The sequence below is a fragment of the Danio aesculapii genome, chromosome 17, assembly GCF_903798145.1.
Source record: "Danio aesculapii chromosome 17, fDanAes4.1, whole genome shotgun sequence".
Lineage (NCBI taxonomy): Eukaryota > Metazoa > Chordata > Actinopteri > Cypriniformes > Danionidae > Danio > Danio aesculapii.
The window spans coordinates 26,004,485-26,027,379 of NC_079451.1; the positions used below are offsets into that span (position 1 = coordinate 26,004,485).

Genomic DNA, 22,895 nt, shown 5'->3' on the forward strand with positions numbered 1-22,895 from the left:
TAAAAGAAAACTTTAAGTAGAAAGTTAAATGCGGTTTAATTATGACAAATTTGTGACATGCAGACTTCTGCTTTACTTCTGAAACTGGGTTAGTTCTAAATCAATCAATCAAAGCAACAAATAATAACTTGATTTCTAGTTGATCATTTGAAAATGTGGCAGAAGGTAGATTTTTTCCAATGAATCATCTGTTGAACTGCATCCCAATCATCACAAATTCTGCAGAAGACCTATTGGAACCCGCATGGACCCAATATTCTCACAGAAATCAGTCAAGTGTGGTGAAGAATCATGGTTTGGGGTTACATTCAGTATGGGGTGTGCGAGAGATCTGCAGAGTGGATGGCAACATCAACAGCCTGAGGTATCAAGACATTTGTGCTGCCCATTACATTACAAACCACAGGAGAGGGCAAATTCTTCAGCAGGATAGCGCTCCTTATCATACTTCAGTCTTTACATCAAAGTTCCTGAAAGCAAAGAAGGTCAAGGTGCTCCAGGATTGGCCAGCCCAGTCACCAGACATTGACATTATTGAGCATGTCTGGGGTAAAATGGAGGAGAAGGTATTGAAGGTGAATCCAAAGAATCTTGATGAACTTTCTTTGCCATTCCAGATGACTTTATTAATAAGTTAGAGTCATTGCAGAGATGTATGGATGCAGTCCTCCAAGCTCATGGGAGTCATACTCAATATTAATTCTTTTTCCACTGCACCATGACTTTATATTCTATACTGTACATTATTTCTGTTAAGTGACAAGACTTTTGTCTAAGCAAAGTCAGACCTTACGGTCCTAATTAAATAAATAAAAATCAAGACATGATCATAATTTATTTTGGTATATAAATAAGCGTAATCTAGAGGCCTTTGCCTTTCATATAAGCCACTTCTGATAGGGGACAAAATTTTTATCAGGTAGTCTGTCAATTTACCCGTCCATCCATCCATCCATCCATCATCCATCTATTAACTATTTGAAAAAAATTAATATATAAATTCGATTCTGTTGGAAAGAACAGAATGGAGAAGTCTGTTCTAAAACATTTTTGGTCCAATTAGTTGTGATATTTTTAATTTAAAAAATCAGTTGTGATTGTTTTATTAGTTTATATAAAACTGTATTAAGTATAATATTACATTTAATGGAACTTAAAAAGCCTAACATTTAAACCACCAATAATTTAACAACAAATTTAGTCATTGTCGTTTGGGATCTTGACTAAGCGGAAGCTAAACTTTGGGTTTTCTTGACATAATTCCCATTTTGGTTCATACATAATTCATTCATTTTCTTTTCTCCTTAGTCTCTTTATTAATCTGGGGTCGCCACAGTGGAATGAACCGCCCACTTATCCAGCACATGTTTTTACGCAGCGGATGCCCTTCCAGCCGCAATCCATCACTGGGAAATTCATGCATTATATGTTATGTTATGTTTTATATTATATTATATGTTCTATTATATGTTATGTTATATGTTATGTTATAGTCTATATGTTAAATGTTACGTTATGTTACGATAAAATGTAATAACAGACCATGGGAAGTAAACCCCTTGGGTGTATAATATCTAATAATCGACAGACTAGAGTTGATCCAAACAATCTACTGTTCCCAAATCCAAAACATAACTTTAGAGCTAGTAATAAAGGCTTAGTACATGCTCCCAAACTGACATACAGTCTTCCAGACAAGTCCCAGACACACATTCACACAAAAAAGGGTAGTCTACAGCACAAGTCTGGTCTTGTTACCACAGCAACTACAACAGGAGGTTCACTGAGGGAGTATTTCTGAACAGAACCTCACCTCTGAGAGCATCTCATACTGTCCTCGGCGGCCCAGTGCGATGGTCAGCAGGTCGTACACCAGCGAGGCACTCTGGAGGCTGATTATTCTGTCATTATTGTGTTCGGGGATTCGACTCAAAACAGCATCTCTGTTAGCCTATGAAAAATGTTGAAATGAATAAACATTTCCGGCATCCGCATCACACTACTGTTCAACATTTGAGGTAGGCAGATATTTTATATGTGGAAAAAAAATTATCCGTTTTTAAATTTGGATGTAAATTAAAAAGTAATTTATTCCTGAATCTTCAGCAGCGAGACACTATTCTCCAGTGTAATACTTATAATCCTTCAGAAAACATTGTAATATTCTGATTTAAACAATTAAACATTCTTCCGGATTTTTTAATTAACAGGACGTTCATTTATTTGAAATAGAATGTTCTGTAACATTACCCAGCTACTCTGCAGTATTAAAATCTTATTTCCAGGAAAAAAAGCACCATTTGATCGCACTGTGACAGACTACAAACTCATTACGGCTAAACTCAAACCCTGTAATGTTAAACAGTTGGTTTAAAGAAATCTAAAGAAAAAGCCACATGAGCGAGAGACCCAACAGGAGTTTCTGCTGTGCTCAAGCTAAAGGCATCTCAGATTTTTCAGCTCTGCTTTCAGTACCATAATAATGGGCCTTTCATAAGGTAAAACCTGCAGTGTCAGACCATGCAGGCTTCATTTACATATTCAGAGGGACACGCAAGTTTTACTGTCTGCTACTCACCATAGACTCGCTGATTAACAACAGGAGTAAAGCCTCCTCTGTGTTCTCCTGAGGACAAAACAAACTAGAGAGAAGAGAAAGAGATTATCATGGATTTTTTTCTATCAGAGATGTGATGTATGCAGTGACAAGAAGAACATTTTCAAAATGTATTCTTCCCTTTTTTATTGTTATAAGTACACTATGTTTTTTGGCTTGCTTAGTTGGGGATGATATAGCTACCTTACACTCTTCAAAAATTGCTATGTTTAAATGCATCCAAATAATCATTTTGTAATCGGATTGACGATTCACTCAAAAACAAAACATTTTCTAAACATGTTACAATTGAGATCAATCTAATTGAAAATTCGATCAGATTGGAAAGGGGGTTTATTCCTTTTTCATCCAATCAAACAGCAAAAAAATTACCATATAAACTCTTAAATCTGAATTGAGTACTTTCTTAACTGTACTCAGAAGACTCATTAGCCTACGCATAACCTGATAGATACAAGGTTAGGCATGTAAAACCGCTGGCTATGTATTTTCATATGGATACTTAATGAAGCACATTATTTTAGAAATGTGTTGTAACCTAAATATAAGTTTAAATTCAGGGTGTCTGCAGGTTTCATCAAGTCAAATTTAAGACTTTTAAAGACCCTTTTAAGACGATTATGAATGAAATTGTAGACTTATACAGGGTTAAACATTAAGGATTTTTTTCTAATGGCCCAGTTGATTTTTTGCTTTCCACAACAACAACAAAAAATCAATTGTAGTTATTTCTTAGCCATATATTTTAATATGTGAAAACAAGAAAACTCTAGTTGTATACTTTTAAAATTTTTAATGACAAGTTGAACATTGTTAAAAGTATATCTATTATGGACAAAATTACATAAATGATCAAAATATATATTTGATGGCTTTTTGTCCAAATGGATTGACCATATAACTCATAATAAACCCATTGAATTTCTGTACTAAAAAAATTCCTTTCATGCCTGTTAATAAATATTATGTCCACTCCGCATTATTTCTGTAAATAGCTTTTATATAAATGAATAATCAAATAAAGGGACACATTGCTCTGTTATTACGATGAGGAACTGTGTAATTGGTTTTAGTTTTCTTTCCCTGATTACAGGAATAAATTTGGACAATTTCCTGTGTCTACTAGCTGTTGTGAATTGTATCTCTTTGCAATAAAAAAATAGAAATATATATATATTTTTTATATTTTAAATATAATTATATATGTTTAATATGTATAAGTTTTATTGATATAGATTTCTGGTGACTGAATGGGTTTAAGACCTGTTTAAAAAGATTTAAGTCCTACAACAGACTTTTTAAGGCCCAAAATTTAAAACATTTTAAGACTTTTTAAGACCCTGCAGACTTAAAATTTGCCTTAGAAATACTAAAATTTAAAAAGAAAAATAGTAAGAGCATTTATTGTCTCCTAGATTTAAACAGTTGACTTGATCCATTCAGTTGATTTCTTGTTCTGGTGGGATCACTTTTAGCTTAGCTTAGCATAATGAAATGAAACTAATTTGACCAATAACATTTCACTCAAAAATTTTACAAAAAAGTTGATAAATTTCCTATTCAAAGCTCAAGTCTTAGTGAAAAAATTGCTAGGAAACTCATAGTCAAGTAAGTCAAGATACTTTGCTGCTTTACCATGACTGCACCAGGCGGAGTTACAGTACAGAGCGCATGAGAATGGGCTACTTCAAATGGGTCTTGAAATCCGAAGCTTGGATATTTAGCTTGAATTAACTTTTGTATTGGTTTCTATTTAATAAATAATTTTTAAATCTAAATTTTGGTGCATTCAGCTGAAAACCTCGATTCAGATTCACGACATACAGATGAAAGCAGAGAAACCCTAGTTATGAGAGCTGGAGATGTGTTGCCATACTTCTCTCCTGAGTAGATGCGCGGCCGGCGACTGAGGGCATAGTCCTTGGTGTGTGGGCTGTGTCTGAGCGGGTCGTCCAGGGGCGATTGGTTAGGAGGGTCTTCCAATGGGTTCCAGTAACTCTGTTCACACATGCCCCTCAGCAGGATCTCTGCCAGCTGCCTGGCAATAGTCTAAACAAACAACATACAAATACATGACTTGTGGTAGATTTGCGGTTTAAACCTAAGAGGCCAGGGTCCACTAAGGGACTTAAAATAAGCTTAACAAATATAATAAGAAAATATAAACAAATATGAAATATCCCATTACTTGTTTCCTCAATGCCTGTCAATAAATAAAAATAATGATAAACCTATATATTTTTTTATTTTCTAAATTTTGGATCACTTGCATTTCTCATAATCACAATTATTCTCTGGTTTGTATGTACTGCAAGTACATACACAGTATATATATATATATATATGCAAGTATATATATATTATTAATGATAATAATGTATATATCCATCCAGTATATAATGTAATATATCAGTTATACAGAAAGTTTCACCAATATTTGGCCATTTTATTTCTACAAAAGCTATTTGAAATACTACTAGTACTAACATTTAACACATTAAGTATATAATATCCCCTCCTTAATTTAATGGTGACAACAAAAGGTAACACTTTAGAATAATGGTCAATTAGTTAATATTAGTTACTGTATTTACTAAAATAAACTATGGATAAATATTCTTGCAAAGCATTTATCACTCATAGTTCAACATTAACTACTGCTACAATAAAATCCAAAGTTGTGCTTGTTAACATTAGTTAATGCACAGTAATTTAACATGAACTAGTGTTATTTAACTTAAATAGCATTAACTAATGTTAACAAAGATGAATAAATACCATAGTAAATGTATTACTAATTGTTTGTTTATGTTACGATAACTAACATTAACGAATGGACCATTATTTTAAAGTGTTACCCAACAAAATACATTTGACCCAAATGATATTTAACTAATACAGAGGTGGATAAAGTCATAAAGTAGTTTCAAAATTCTAAAAATGTGAAATATTATTGTCATAATAATTGCAATATACTGACACTGGTACTAACAGAGAAGTGAGAGGCCTTTGAAATTCATCTTAGATAAAGAAGGACCTTGGAGTGAAAAAGAATGAGAACCACTCTTGTGAACAAAGACAACGCCACAAACCTAGCAGCTCACACACAGACACACAACTCACCATGCGCAGGTTCTGAGTGGTTCTGGTCTCAACGGCACGGAGTATTTCTCGAAAGCGTCCAACACCACGGGTCAGGTTACTGCAGCACCACGAAAAGCAGAGAAAAGAGATCCATTATTCCTCTCTAGAGAGCTGCACGATGACCAATATCAACAATTTTCACATCTAAATCATACACAAACACCTGAAAACACACACAGACAACCCTAGGACAGGCCATGATTTAATAAGCTCTACCATCACGCACTCACACTAAAGCAGCTACTCATCGGTGGACAGGAAGCTATTGGGGCCTGTGGGCACATTGATTACTGTTGATTCTGTATACAGGGAATTAACACCTTTATGAACACTGCACAACCTCTCAAAATGATGAATGTCATTGACTGGGGTCAGTCTTTTAATCAGACTGAGATTCAGCACAGTCAGAAACAGAACTTCTTTTTCTCTCAAGAGTACACAAGCTGTGTTAAAAGACATCCATCAAAAGTAGTGATGATTCCAATACAGACACACAGACAGACAGACAGACAGACAGTCAGACAGACAGACAGACAGACAGACAGTTTGAGTTTGTTTATTTACTGCCACATTAGCAACTCATGACTATTTCACGGGAAGATCCATATAGATAAAACCATATTAAATAATAATAACTTCATATGTCAAGGATACAGAATAAAAATAAATAAATAAATAAATATATTAAAAATTTTAGATATATAATATTTAAAATCAATTTGTGATTAACATAAAATTCTTCCTAGTGATTTTTAAAAACACCCATTAAAGTGCTCAGAGTATAAAAAACACATCTAGAAGTTTTTTTAAATGTCACATTCCAATAAAATGTGTTTTACAGTGAGGGGGGCTTGACAGTGATTACACGTTGGTATCATACATCATTCTTCAGTAAATACAAGGTGTTTCAACCTAGAGTGACCAATTCGGCAAATTAGTCTGATGATAAATACAGACCAAAACAGAAATAAAACAAGTATTAAATCGTAAAGTAGTCATTTCAAGCAACAGTTCAAACACAGGCATGTGGATTTTTCTGATTATAAATCGATAGGTATCTATCATTTCCTGGACTGAATTGGCTAATAACAAATTTTCAGAACTCACCACAGCATTTTTTATTTGTTTAATGTCTTGTTTTAGTTTTAAGTACATCAAGTTAAATATGTATAATATGTAAAATATAAATAATATCTACATCCTTTGCCACAAGCTGAATATTTGTATATTTGAATTTATTTCAAGCTATTTTTTAAGCCCTAATGTTTCCATTCATAATAATAATAACCCCCTAACAATACTTAAATGCCAAATGAATATCCAGGTTGATACTGTATATTATAATGCTGATGCCCAAATGACTTGGCATTTAAAATGCTTCAGTTTAGTTATTAGTGAATTTTAATAACAGACATGAACACGCTGAGCTATAATTTAATACTTTAAAGGGACCTATTATGTTCCTTTTCACAAAACGTAAAATAAGTTTCTAGTGTCCCTGTAGAGCGTGTATGTGGAGTTTCAGCTCTAAATACCCCATAAAGAAAATTCTAACATTTTGGGAGTTCCTAGGACTGCATTATTTTTGCTTATGGGCGATATTAAGGACATTGTCAAAGCTGTGGCATGCAAAAAGACTATAACAAGGAACTGGCTTAAAGACTTAATGTTAAAACACAAGCAGTGGTTTGAGATAATTGAAGAAATTCAGGTAGTGGAAAAACTGACATTTATGTTGAGGATGAAAATGGATATTTTCAGGAAAAATGGTTGATATATAGGGAATTTAAAGACATCCCTATTTAAGTGAATGGTAATTGGAAGAGATATACTGTAGCAATCTTATGTTTTGGCCCCCTTTTTTACATGCAAGTTTATGTGGTGATTATGTATGTCCATATTGTATGTCCATATTGACCATAGGTGTATGATTGTAATGACATACAGTTGAAGTCAGAATTATTAGCCCCTCTTGATTTTTATTTTTTTATTTTTTAAATATTTCCCAAATTATGTTAAACAGAGCAAGGAAATTTTCACAGTATGTCTGATAATATTTTTTCTTCTGGATAAAGTCTTACTTTTATTTCGGTTAAAATACAAGCAGTTTTTAATTTTTTAAAAACCATTTTAGGGACAAAATTATTAGCCCATATAGGCTATGTTTTTTTCGATTGTCTACAGAACAAACAATCATTATACAACAACTTTCCTAATTACCCTATCCTGCCTAGTTAACCTAATCAACCTAGTTAAGCCTTTAAATGTCACTTTAAGCTGTATAGAAGTGTCTTGAAAAATATCTAGTCAAATATTATTTACTGTCATCATGGCAAAGATAAAATAAATCAGTTATTAGAAATGAGTTATTAAAACTATTATGTTTAGAAATGTGCTGAAAAAAAATCTTTTCTCCTTTAAACAGAAATTGGGGGAAAAATAAACAGGGGGGCTAAATTTCTCACTTAAACTGTAGCTTGTTTTTTTCTGTTAAATTACTGTTCTGTATTGTAAAAAAAATAAAAATAAATATAAATAACATTTATTTAAAAAATACCCCACAAATAATGTTTTAAAATGCTTTGAAACGGCCCCTGTTAGGTTTTGATCCAAATTGTGTTGTTTTGGTGACTGTCACTTTAAATTCAAATGAATTTGCTCTTTTTCAAAAGAAGGCGGAGCTACAAATACCTGTGTCTCAGTATAGTAGCAGATTCAAAACAGGACTAATGTTATCTCTGTGAAAACCTGAAAATGTGAAGAAGAAGGCAGTCTATGAAGAATAAAGTGTTTGTTTTCATCTGATAACGTTTATAATGCCCCTTAGTTGCTGACTATGTGTTCATCAGGTGAAAATCTTAATGGCAGACGGCTTCTTCCCGCTCAGGGCTGTTTATGCTAATATGGGAAAGATCATCCCTAACTGGCAGGGATTTCCCTCTTCAATGACACATACAAAGGAAAATTGTCAATCAATGTGTTTCTGCAGACAAGTGTGATTATAAAAAAAGAACAAATTCATTTTTACCATTAAAGGCTGGCTTTATTCACACATTGCCACCACATGACAGTGTTTAAACCCCTTTTAAAATTTTCATAATAGGTTCCTTTTAAATACTAGTCTGTTTTAAAACACAAGGGACAGACTAAACATTTATCATCCTGTAAGAACTGCATGTTGTGTAAGGTTTTAAGACTTCATCATTCATTTATGAACCCAACCGATGCATTACCCACAATGCACCATTGCAGTGGTCATATTTCAAACAGATGCATTTCAAGCACTGACAGATGCCCCACCTGCATCCATATTGAAGATCCCTCCCCAACCACACGCTCACTGTACAAATAAATAAATAAATAAATGATGGAGCTTCACAAAAACCAAACCTCACACTGGCATGTGGAAGTGCTGCAAATCGCAAACAAAAAAGCAAAGAAAAAAGAGAAAAAATGCATCTCTGGTTAAGACAACGGCACTGAGACAGATGAAAGAATGTGACCAAAGATGTATAACCTATATGTCTCCTACAAAACGACGTCCACTGACTAAATTGACTAGACACTGACTGACTGTATACTAGATCTGTCGCTCTCTGTAATTAACAGATCTGTCAGAGTAAACAAAATCACATGATTAGTTTAGCTTTGCTTTCAAAGTCTCCTTTTTATCCTTGTTTCACTCATTTTCCATCTCTGTCATATTTCTTTTGTGCTAAAACCTAGTGACTCACAGTACACTGCTGTCACATGTGATCTTTGTAAAGTTTAATGCTAGAATGTTGCATATGCATATGTTGTGAAGGCATATGTGAGAGTAAAACCCCATTTAAATGTATATTTTTATGTTTAATAATTTTGTTACTGGGCGGCATGGTGGCTCAGTGGTTAGCACTGTTGCCTTACAGCAAGAATGTCACTGGTTTGAGTCTCTGGGTGCTCTGGTGTCCCCTACAGTCCAAAGACAATTGCTATAGGTGAATTGGATTAACTAAATTGGCAGTAGTGTATGAGTGTGTGTGTGTGTGTGTGAGTGTGATTGTGAGAGTGTATGAGTGTTTCTTAATGCTGGGTTAAAGCTGGAAGGGCAAGAATAAGTCGGTGGTTCATTCCACTGTGGTGACACCTGATAAATAAGGCACTAAGCCGAAGGAGAACGAATGAATGAATGAATTTTAATGCTGTTAAAAAGGTTACTCCTTTTATTTATTTAGTTAAAACTGTAAAATTGTGAAATACAGTGTTAATACAACTAAAAACAAATTCTAGTTTTAAAAAACAAATTGAGCAAGTTACGTGTTACCTTTAGATCAATGGTCTCAAACTCAATTCCTGGAGGTCCGCAGCTCTGCATAGTTTAGCTCCAACCACCTCAACTTACCCCTGCTAAATAGTCTCTAGTTGTCTTGAACACCTTGGTCAGTTGAATCAGCTGCGCTTGATTAGGGTTGCAGCAAAAGTGTGCAGAGCTGCGGCCCTCCAGGAATCGAGTTTAAGACCTATGCCTTAGAAGAATTTAGATATAACATATCAAACAGACAAGAGAAATTGAATCCCTTAGTAGGATTTCTGAAGGAAGCTGATACAAATCTTTTGACTGTATAACTTGTACCCCTTGCTATTGACATACCATTGTTTTGATACATTATATTGCATGTATATCTACAGTACATAAATTTATATATTTCTAATTGCATTATTTTTGTAATTCATATTAATTTTTTTTTGTACGTTTGGTTTTTTATTTCTTTAGTACATGTTAAAAGTTCCTAAAGTTCATAAAGACAGTGTTTAAAAACAAATTAATTTACTTGAAACCCAATAACATTATTTGTAGCAATTACTTAAAAGGACTGGCTTGGAGAGCATCGTGAATTTAATTAAGTTAATAATTTTTTTTTTTCATGCATTTATTAAAAATAAAACAGTAAATAAATAAATAAATAAATCATTTAATAAATAAATTATTTTATTATTATTATTGTACCATTATAATAATTATTATTATTGTTGTAATTTTTATTCATTCATTTCGGCTTAGTACCCATCATTGGTCGCCACAGCGGAATGAACCGCCAACGTATCCAGCATACGCCAATTTAGCTTATTCAAATCACCTATAGCGTATGTCTTCGGACTGTGGGGGAAAACAAAGCACCAGAAGGAAAGCCAGGTTAACACGGGGAGAACATGCAACGCCATTATTATTATTATTTTATAATTGTATTTTATTCACGTTCTGTTCTAGGTAATTTTAAGAGAACAAGCATTACCAAGATTGATATATAGAGTAGTCAACAACTGAAGTGGATCAAAACCTTTCATGAATGCTGTCCTAAAATTACTGAACAACACCCATTCTTGTCTTAAAACAATTTTAAAAAATCATCCACTTCAAATGATGACTATTGTATATGCTGTATTATGATGATTATAAACGATTATAAACCCAGTATGGTTGGTTCCCAATATGTTGTCGCCATTTAGTGAAGTTTTTTTTTTCCCTCTCCGCTGTCGCCGCTGGCTTGCATGGTTCAGGATCTATAGAGCTGCGCATCGTTGGATTTGCTCTTCAATATTTGGACTCTCAGTAGTGATTTTTAAACCACACTGAACTGAGCTAAACTGAACTGAACTTAAACACTACAAACTGAACTACACTGTTCCAATTTACTATGACCTTTTATGTGAAGCTGCTTTGACACAATCTACATTGTATAAGCGCTATACAAATAAAGGTGAATTGAATTGAATATGTTAAAAGCAGTAAATTACCACAAATGCAAATGCTGTATGAGTTTGATCCATTAAAATTGTGTGTGTTTACCAAAAAGTGCATGTATGCCGTATTAAAATGTATCCAAATTCTGAATACAACCCAATTGGGCAGCCTTCATTTCAAGAGTGTGCCTATGTTTCTGCTATAGTGAAAAGCAAGGCACTACTCTACATGAACAGAGTGTATGGATACGTACGAGTAGTTGTCAAACACACAGCTCCATGGTGCATCGGAACACACATAAACAATGTGAGACGCACATACACAGATTGACTGCCGAGGGTTAATGAACCATTTACAGAATTAAAGGCACAAAGACAGACAGATATGTGGGAAGACAGAAAGCTTAGCAGATTCCTGCACCATTCGTTGCTGCTCGTGTCTGAGGAAAAAAGGGATTCACAAACAGAAAAAAATAAAAAAGGGATGTATGAACTGAAGGAATAATAAATGAATGGACACCATTGTTCATCTCTAAGGGAATGCCGCAAATCATAACTGAGTGTAGGGATACTGCTAAGGCTGAGAGATATTTTGAGTGTTGCTGTATATAGAAAATATATACACATATTTGAAACAGTAATATTAAGAACATTGTTAAAAATGCTGGGCTCCATCCAATTGCTTCATTTTGTCCCAACACAAATTAATTACATTAACTTGACTGTTTATAAAGTTAGGTAGACTGAACATAAAATAATTAAGTTGTGCCCCCTGAAAATAACTCAAGAATTGTTTTGTTTCAGCTCATTTTAAATAAGTAGTTTTAACAAGCAGTGAAAGTCCCTTTTTGAGTGAAGCACATGCTTGTAATTTTATATGACTATTTTTGATCTTTTTTTTTTACCAAGAGTTACTAGTTACTTTTTACCAAGAAACTAGTTTTGACATGTCGGAGCTGGGTTAGTCAGTTTCAATGAATTCATTTAAAGGTCTGGTTCAATGGTTTGTTCACATCAGTTTTCAATATATGCATTTCACAATTAGAATGCTTTCAAGAAATCAATCTGTATTTTTAAATTTCTAATTTTGTTAATTTTATATGATTATTTAAAAAGTCTGGTTTTAATTCAACAGTTTTGGACTATACTGTAATAGTTACATTATATTTTAGTAATCAAAAAGCTTATACAATTTCATATAAACCATTGATTGCCTGATATCTTATGTATGTTTAGAAATGTTAAAGGTGCAGTAGGTGATTGTCTTCAGAAACATTTTTTGCTGTGCTGGTTGTCTTTTCACTTTCCAATAATAATTATTCAAGTAAGTGATCTTGATTTATTTATATACATTTTTATATTCTGGGTGAGGTATAAAACTAAGACTAAAAAATATTCGTCCAATTCAAATTGATCAAGCCGACAATTCCCATAATTCTGATAAGTAGCCCAAACTGTGTCAACAAATGTAGATTTGTACATTTGTGCAACCATTAACGCAGATCCACTGTTTGCGCATACACACGCGCTGCGTTCACATGCACACGAGAGAGAGGGCAGTAAAAACAAATGCTGAATCAAAACTTTTTAAAAAGCTAAATAAATATTGGAGTTACTTTTGGACGCTTTTCCGCCTAGCCTATTTTACTGAGGCGAAGTTGGTTTTATATTCACATTGGTTCATTTTTGAACAATGACAACCTGTGACGCGCTCCCTTTATTGTTTACCATACTACTATTCAGTCTAAATTAGCATGCAAGTATGGCTTAGTAATAAGTGTAATTCCTGCACGCCGCTGGCCAAGCACTAAGCATACAGTTTTTGCTTTAGGACCAAGCACGTGAAAGAGTGAAACCAGCGATCCTTGTATGTTTGAAACATTACACATTATGACAAGTTGTGCATGCTACACAACTGAAAACATGCCAGATATAATACAGTTTTTCCTTGGGAATTTTAGTATTATAAAGAACTATAGTACTAAAGTACTTTCTAACTGGCAAATGACATGATCTAGCCTAGTGGGTTGTCTACTGTCATCTTTAATGTGTGCGTTCGTGATTTCAGGAGGTGTGTTTTTCAAAAATATTATGCTAACGGATAGTATTTTGGCAGATCACCTACTGCACCTTTAAATCTGAAGATCTCAAGAAACACTACTTTGAACAAACGGCCAGCGTTGCAAATGAGTTTGCAGCTATTAGATTAAGATTTCAGTTACTCCATTCATTAAATAAGATTTCAATTAATGCATTCAATAACAAAAATATATTTATTTGTTTCTTTAACCTTTATAGTCCATTCTGCTAGGCACAGAATGGAAATCTGTCTTTAACACTCGTGACATAAATACAACAATTACATTATAGCAACACACAATTTGATACACACAACACAACACAACACACAATAACCCCTTCCACACACACACACTCACCCATTTTTGAAATGGATGACGTGAGCCCTCTGAAGTCCAGTCTCAAGGAAGTAGCCAAGTTCCTGTTCCTGTGTGACCGGGCCGGGCTTTGGACTGCGGTTCTGAATGCCAGCACTAAGAGCCTAAAGACAAGACATATGCCATTTAATATCATCTTCAGAACAGCTTCAACTTTCTTTCCTTGTCTCTTCCTGTTACTTACTCAGCTAACGCATTTTCAAAATGAGGGAAGAGTCAAAGTGTTTGCTATATTTACCCGGGGAACACCTCCGAGAGGATGGCGGTTAGCAGGGTGCAAGTTTCCCTAGTGTGAAGGTCAAACGCAAAACTTCAGCTGCACCCAAAAAATGCAGTGTCAACACTGCAGCAGAACACAAGCTCTGCCGTCCTGCTTTCCTGCCATCATTCATTCACTCTCTCTCTCTCTCTCTCTCTCTCTCTCTCCCTCTTCACCACCAATGCTAAATCACAAGCAGTAAATACTGAACACCGAGCAGAGGGAAGAATGTGTGCGCTACAATTCCAACAAAGGGAATCAGTGGTGCGACAACAGTCAGAAGAAGACAGAGACTCATCTTTGTTCTGCCGGAGATTGAACTTTAACCTGTAAAAGACTTTAATTGTGATTTAAGGTTCACAGGTGGGACAGGAAGAGATTAGTCTCACGGATGGCTGACCCTCCGCTGCAGTACTGTGCAAATCTGTCCTCAGCTACAAAAATCAATGTACATTTTTAAAAGGCCCTTATTATGCTTTTTCAGATAATACCTTTTATGTTGTGTCTAATGTAGCTGCTTGTGAATGTACTGTGAAAGGTCTACAATGTTTCAAAGATCACAATAAAGAGAAATATTGAATAAGAAAAAATAAATATCAATTAAAATCATCAAAATGTTTAGCCCTCCTGTGAATTCTTTTTACTTGATAAAACATTTTCCAAATGATGATTAACAGAGCAATGAATTATTCACAGTATTTCATATAATATTTTTTTCTTCTGAAGAAAGTCTTTTAGTTTGTTTTTGTTTTATTATTATTTTTAATTAAATGTTTTCTTTTTTTTAAACCATTTTAAGGTCAATATAATGAGCACCCTTAAACAATATTTTTGTTCGATTGTCTACAGAACAAACCATCATTATACAATGATTTGCCTAATTAATCTAACCTGCCTAACTAATTAACCTAGTTAAGTCTGTAAGGGCCCTATCATACACCTGGCGCAATTAGGCACATGAAGTGTTTTCCGTAATTTGTTGCTATTTTGAGATCAGCGCAATCCTACTTTTCACGTTTTATACCATGGTGTTTAAAGAGCAAATCCATTTGTGTCACTTTGTGGACTCATGGGTGTTTCGGTCTAAAAAGAAGGTGTGTTAAGGTGCGTTGCTATTTTAAGAAAATGAAATAGGCTGCGTTGTTGACCAACTGACAACAGTTCTAAAGTCCAGCGCAGAGCGAGTGTTAGTTATGCGTATAACATTTGTATAATGTTTTTATTATTAGCAGTTTTATTTATTATATGGATTTTTATATTTGTTTTAATTAAAAAAAGTTAAAATTTGTCCGCCTGTCTGGTTTTAGAGACGTATGAATCACCATATGGGGCATAAGAATAGGATGTGTGTTTGGATATAACTAGAAATTAGAACTGAATTTAGAAATTGTTTCAAAACAAATCTTTGCGCTTAACAAACTAAATTAAATATGTAGGCTAAAAGATGTCTTCAGTGGAGCGCGCACAACACCGTTTTCTTATCCATGAAAGTAAAGGAGTAAAGTAAATTAGGCGCAAGAAGTGTTTTCCGTAATTTGTTGCTATTTTGAGATCAGCGCAATCTTAATTTTCACATTTTATACCATGGTGTTTAAAGAGCAAACTCATTTGTGCCACTTTGTGGACTCCTGGGTGTTCCGGTCTAAAAAGGAGGTGTGTTAAGGCGCATTGTAGGTGCGTTGCTATTTTGAGGAAATGAAATAGGCCACGCTGTTGACCAACTGACAGCAGTTCTAAAGTCCAGCGCAGAGCGCGTGTTAGTTATGCACCTATGCAGGCTATTGAAACGCTTAATACAAAAAGTATGTACAGCAATACACAAATATGTTTACATATGAAAAAAATTAAGGATTAAAATGTAACAAAATGATTATTTTCTACATAGATATAAAAACCACTGCCTCATCTCAGGGGGCTTTTTTCAGTTTATTCATGAATATTTGCATTTGTATAATGTTTTTATTATTAGCAGTTTTATTTATTATATGCATTTTTTGTATTTGTTTTAATTAAAAAAAGTTTAAATTTGTCCGCCTGTCTGGTTTTGGAGACGTATAAATCACCATATGGGGCATAAGAATAGGATGTGTATTTAGATATAACTAGAAATTAGAACTGAATTTAGAAATTTTTCGAAACAAATCTTTGCGCTTAACAAACAAAATTAAATATGTAGGCTAAAAGATGTCTTCAGTGGAGCGCACACAACACCGTTTCCTTATACACGAAAGTAAAGGAGTAAAGTAAAGAGTAAAAGTAAAGTAAAAAGAGAGTAAATAGGCTGAATGGAGAAGGCTTGTTCTTTATCCTTGAGTTGCAGATGGTCTGTAAAACTCTTTTCTTGGTAGTGAAGTATTCAGTTTTTCCACTAACAAAGTCTGTCATGTAAATAGCAAATGCGCCATAGCGTGACGCAACTGACTCTTAAAGGCAATATGAAATGAGCAAAGCACATTTTTCCATCCTTAAAATAGCAAAAGTGGATTTGGACATGCCCGTAATGCTTTTGCACCATGTGCTTTAGACTTTGCACTTAGAGCCCAAAATGTCACTTTAAGCTGAATACCAGTATATTGAAATATATCTACTAAAACATTATGTACTGTCATCCTGCCAAAGATATTATGTTTATAAATGTGTTGAAAAAATGTTCTCTCCATTAAAAAGAAACTGGGGGAAAAATACAGGAGGGTTAATAATTCAGGAAGGCTAATGATTCTGATTTCAACTGTAGATAAAATGCATGTAGCATTTGTAAAATCATAAAGCAAAAGGAAAAAAATAAACAATTTTTGTAGCGTCGACTAGCATCAGCTTTGTTTAATCGACATCAACTAGTTTCACACGTTTTGAACAAAAAAACTGAAGGTTTGATGTTGGGTGTATGCAAACTTATTGTAAAAGACCTCCAAAACACAACGAGGAACCTTTAATATACAGTATATAGACAGTGTAATGTGGTAACTTTATAGTCTTTCAGAAGATGACTTTAAAAAAAAAACCCGAAGTAAAAGAATGTTTGGAAATACCTTTTCAACCTCCTGAAGGTAGAGCAGAGCGATGTCTCCAGACTTCTCATAGCAAGTGATGATCTCCTGGTCTTTGTCTGCAATGCTGTTGGACAGTGATGGAGACGCCATGGGCACTTTCTCCAGACAAAGACCTGCAAACACACAGCAGAGAGATGAGAAGACCTGCACACATGCCAGCAGCAAGCAAAAGCAAACCCACAGAGCTGTACTAGTGCACTGACAGACTCATAGCCAAGTTTATGACTTATGACAGCTCAGTTCAATAAAGATGATCTGAATTATTCATATGTTAACCTTTATTTCCCTTTTAGGGCTTTGTGGTATAACAGTACTATAAATACATCATTGTACAGTACCATGAGGAATTAAATGTGTAACTAAATTTTTAAAGGAGTCGTAATGCTATTTCATGCATTCAGAGTTATTTACACTGATAAAAAGTTGGACTTTCATGTAACAGAGTATTTCTTTTCCAAAAATCCTACTCCCAGGTCATAATGAGTTTTGCAACTTTCATTTTTTTCAAGTCTTGTTCTTGTTACATGACTTAGGGGGGAAATCCATTTATGGGCACTTCTCCTGGAAAAATGTTTGCGTCCCAGACATTACAGCACACCTAGAGTATCACCCAGCAGCAGTGCTTGGTTGAGAATCCTAAAAAGTGCGCTACTGGATGTGAGAAAAATCTGATCTAGTTTAGCCCTAGCTAGTTTAACCCATTCACACTAAAGTTTTAAAAACTTCAGCTGATCTCCAAATTGTTTGTTATTTAGAACGAATCACTTAGAACGAATAACAAGTCCGGTTTATAAAATAAAGCCTTGGAAATTAGAGCTGCTGGATTTACAACATGTCAATTCATCAACTTCTCCTAAACTACATGAAAGCAAGGAGCTGCTTAACTGGAAGAACAGAGAATCTGCTGTTTTCTAGAGATATTTGAAAAGCTGTAACTTGGTCTTAAAAGTATTTTAAAAAAACTAGAGAGTTTTTTTTTGGAAAAGATGGATGCAGTGCTACTCTATAGGTACACAAGATAAATATGAAATTGGGAAAAGTGAATGTTTTTAAAATGTGAATAATGTTACACCCCCCACAATATTTTTTCATTAGTGAATGTAAGTAAGAATGTATGCAAGAAGGTCGCTGGTGTGAGTTTGCATGTTCTTCCCATGTTCGTGTGGGTTTTTCCCCACAGTCCAAAGACATGCGGTATAGGTGAAGTGGCCGTGAATGAGTGTATACTAGGTTGCGGCTGAAAGGCATCCGCTGTGTAAAACATGTGCCGGAATAGTTGGTGGTTCATTCCACGGTGGCAACTTCTGATAAATTAGTGACTAAGCTGAAGGAAAATAAATGAATGAAAGTTAATGTTTTTACTAACATGAACTAAGAACTATAAACCTAGAGTGCATGTTACCATGTGATGCACTCTGAGCTAATGTTCATTGACTACCATAAATAAATGAATAAAACTAAATAAAGATGAATAAACACTGTAATAAATGTATTGTTCATTGCTTGTTCATGCTAGTAAATATATATCTAACATTAACTAATGGACTGAACATTTTTACCCATTAATCATTGATAAATGATCACTTAATAAAAACAACACACCACACATTTCTGCACAGTTCTGATTAAGTGAGCACGACAAATAAAAATGCTTTTAATTACTTTATAATCAAATCTTACCGGTTAAAAATTCCACTCCTCAAAGATGTTTACTGGAACAATATTTTGTTTACTAGCCATAATTTTATTCATTTATATTCTGATTTAATTGATGACAGAAAAAATAATTGATTGCAAAGAGTGATTACCAATGGGATATATGCATAGGTAGTGTTTTTCAGCCAATGATAAACTTCCGGTGAGAGCTTTCTGTGACTACTTTCAATTTCATAATGTTCCTTTTACAGCATCGATGTTGTAATGTAATTCAAATATAATAAGTTAAATAGACTTCAGCATTCATTTAGTTGTTCAAGTGTAAAATGAGATGAAAAGCCGTTTACATGCATGCGCCTGTAAGGATCAGCAGACGAGGGCAGAAACTCTATTGAAAATACTGGGGTAAAATAAATGTTCATATTTTTTTTTTTTTTTTCATGAATTAGGAAATTACCCATGGCAACTTTAATGTAAAATAGTTTGGGATATATATCTTTGGTCTACGGCTATCAATAACATTTGGCTTTTGGCCCTTCATCCGATAAAGTTTGGGCACCCTTGATTTAGTTGCTAATAGACTATTTGCACAGCTAGTGTTTATGTGCTTTATGTGACTATTTTGAGTTTCTTAAGGTTCCTTCAACAGCATCGATGTTGTAATGTAATTCAAATATAGTCAGTTAAATAGACTTAAGCATCCATTTGGTTGTTAAAGCGTAAAAAAATCTGATCTTTAACGCAGCGATTTTGTATAGGATGACAATTAACCAGAAGCCCTGGTGCTGGCTGACTGAAATTAAAAGTCTGTGTACATATACCCTACTGGAAAATAAGAAGATATTTAGAAATGATTTTTTTTTACGCTAGTTAAATGTAACCATAAAATAGCCATCTGTTTGTCTATTAGCTCGTCTTATTTATCATATATGATATGAATTCTAAATGTTACCGAAAAAAAAAAATTACATTTCAAAAAAATAATACTTTTTAGAATAGTTATAAATACTGGCATTTGAATTCCCTTCACGGGTCATTCGAGGATGTTAATTTGTTTGCTCGAGCTATCGATTTAAAACCAATATGCATTACCACGGGCTTCTGGCATCAATCCAACCCCATTCCTTTAAAAATCATATCTGCATTCAATTTCTCCTGAGCCACAGAATTCACTCACGCAAAGCCTGATGTAGCATAAAAACCATCAACAAAGCTTGCATTTCAGACGCACCCAGCACTTCTGTCAATTCTAATCCAATCTACTACAGAAATACACCGTAATGATTTGATCCTTACTTTCAGGATATGATATTCAATCTGAAAGGATCAAACTGAACGCGATACGCTGTGTGTATATAATTCGAGTACATTTCCTTTGTTGCTGCCGGACAGAGGAAGTGAGACTCTGAAATATACATGTGTGAGAAAATCAAAGACCTCAGACAAACCAAGTAAGCTTTAAATGTTTTAGCAAGAGCCTCTGTCTGTTCCACTGCCGTATCTCCTTGCCTCGTCTGGGTCAATCCAGAGCCAAGTAACGTGGTAAAGGTACAAGCACGGTCCTTTAGAGATGTCACACAATCTCTGGCCAATCTTTGTCGACTGGCTTCAGCTTCTTAAATCCCTCATAGCTCGAGGAAAACAGGCCAGACCTGGCGCTCAGGTGGCCGGTAAACATGATGAGAGTTGTTTGTTTGGCTGCCATTAGTATTGGGTTCTCCATGCGGATAAAGTTTTCATGACAGTATGGCAATGTGACAGGAAACAGAAACTGTAGCCCTCCTAACTACTTTTCAAATGGTTTCAATAATAGATAACGGCTTATGAACGGATATCGAATGATGAAGAAAACAAACTGGTGGAGGGTCACAAAATGATTACGAAATGAAAATCGAGACGAATAATCCATCATGAGTAAGAAGGTAACAACCAAGGCCTGATTAAAAAGGTGTACTGTGACGCCTCAGTAAGACAGGAAGAGACTGGAATAAAATACAGGTTAAAATGGTTATGTTAGGTTGGTTATAAACACTGCTGGCTAGGGCTGCATTGGAAAAATCTGACATTGAGATATTTTATTTTTCTGCGATATATATTGCGATATACTGTATCAATACAATTTCACCAAATGACTGAATAGCACTATTTGGAAAGAATTCAGTCACACTTCATTTTAAGGTTCAATTCTCGCTATTGGCAAATAAATAACTATGACTATGCTTCAATAAACTCAGAATCAGTGGTGTAAAGTAACAAATTACAATACTCAAACTACTGTAATTGAGTAGTTTTTCTCAGAAATTATAATTTACCAAGTAGTTTTAAAAATGTGTACTTTTACTTTGCCTTGAGTACATTTTAGTGCATTATTGGTACTTTTACTCCACTATTTTCCTTCAACAACTTTATTTTTCTTGTCTATGGGGATTAGAAAAATTCATCCTGTGATTCCTGTCCAATCAAATTGCACATAGAAGGTAAATCACATCATAATCAACTACCTCAAGACATGGGCGCTTCATAAGAGGGGCACCTCAGCCAATGAGGGCAAAGGGGCAGTGGCTCTAGCCACCAGGCCACCCCCCTGTGCACGGCCCTGACTTTGAACGTGGCATGGTTGTTGGTGCAAGATGGGTTGGTCTGAGTATTTCAGAAACTGCTGATCTACTAGGATTTTCACATGCAACCATCTCCAGGGTTTACCGAGAAAATATCCAGTGAGCAGCAGTTCTGTGGGCTCAAATGCCTTGTTGATGCCAGAGGTCAGAGGAGAATGGCCAGACTAGTTCGAGGTGATAGAAAGGCAACAGTAAGTCAAATAACCACTCATTACAACCGAGGTATGCAGAAGAGCATCTCTGAACGCACAACACGTTCAACCTTGAGGCGGATGGGCTACAGCAGCAGAAGACCACAACGGATGCCACTCCTGTCAGCTAATAACAGGAAACTAAGGCTACAATTTGCACAGGCTCACCTAAAGTGGACAATAGGTTTGACGAGTCGCGATATTTGCTGCAACATTTGGATGGTAGGGTCAGTATTTAGTGTCAACAGAATTTGATTTCTTGAACATGACAATGAGTTCACTGTACTCAAATGGCTTCCACAGTCACCAGATCTCAATCCAATAGAGCGCCTTTGGGATGTGGTGGAATGGGAGATTCACATCATGGATGTGCAGCTGACAAATCTGCAGCAACTGCGTGATGTTATCATGTCAATATGGACCAAAATCTCTGAGGAATATTTTCAGTACCTTGTTGAATCTTAAACGATTAAGGCAGTTCTGAAGGCAAAAGGACTGCCGGTACTAGTAAAGTGTACCTAATAAAGTGGCCGGTAAGTGTAATTTCATAAGTTTGTAAAACAGTTCATAATTTTACATTGATTTGGATGATTTTGCAAAACTAAAAATAAAAAATTGCAAAATAGAACAACAAAGGACAGGTGAAAACAATAGAACAAAGATAAAAAAATGAATTGAACAGCACTTTATGGTTTTCAATGGAGTCTAACAGTATTGAGGTACAGAAATTCAATAATCAAATGTAAAATACACCATATAGTCTTCATTGTATAAGTAATTAAACACAACTGATCCTTGTTAAAGTGGCAAACTATGATTTCTTGTGCCCAAATTGTTTAAATTAGCCTGAAATCGTCAATTCGTCAAGCTTTTCACAAAAATGATTGTTTCAAAGTAGCTTTAGAAAAGGTGGCGATCAAAATCAGAAACGTTAGGGTTAATAGTTGCCATATATTTATAAGTTACTAATACCTTTAACCAATTAACTAGTAACTAATAGCTTTTAACAGTAAAGTTATTATATATAAACATAGTTAAGAAAACACAGTTATCTTATGCAAATACCTTCACAAATCACGTTTCTAGTTAATTATAATCCCAAGCCAATCCTGGGATGTGACTACTGCAAAGTCGCAAACTGCAATATCAATGCTAAAACGATATATTGTGCAGCAAATAAATG

At 34.7% G+C, this 22,895-nt stretch overlaps 1 protein-coding gene across 4 annotated transcripts in view; it reads right to left on the minus strand.

The window, feature by feature from the left end:
* The window catches only part of ttc7b (tetratricopeptide repeat domain 7B), a 77,670-nt gene that overhangs the window by 43,530 nt on the left and 11,245 nt on the right, over positions 1 to 22,895 (minus strand). For all 4 annotated transcript variants that reach the window (XM_056476810.1, XM_056476812.1, XM_056476811.1 and 1 more), the window contains exons 4-9: positions 17,227 to 17,360; positions 13,921 to 14,042; positions 5,741 to 5,819; positions 4,494 to 4,666; positions 2,579 to 2,642; positions 1,814 to 1,951 (exon numbers count right to left, since the gene is read on the minus strand). In XM_056476810.1, the coding sequence (XP_056332785.1) occupies positions 1,814 to 1,951; positions 2,579 to 2,642; positions 4,494 to 4,666; positions 5,741 to 5,819; positions 13,921 to 14,042; positions 17,227 to 17,360 (710 nt within the window). The remainder of the gene's footprint in view (positions 1 to 1,813; positions 1,952 to 2,578; positions 2,643 to 4,493; positions 4,667 to 5,740; positions 5,820 to 13,920; positions 14,043 to 17,226; positions 17,361 to 22,895) is intronic.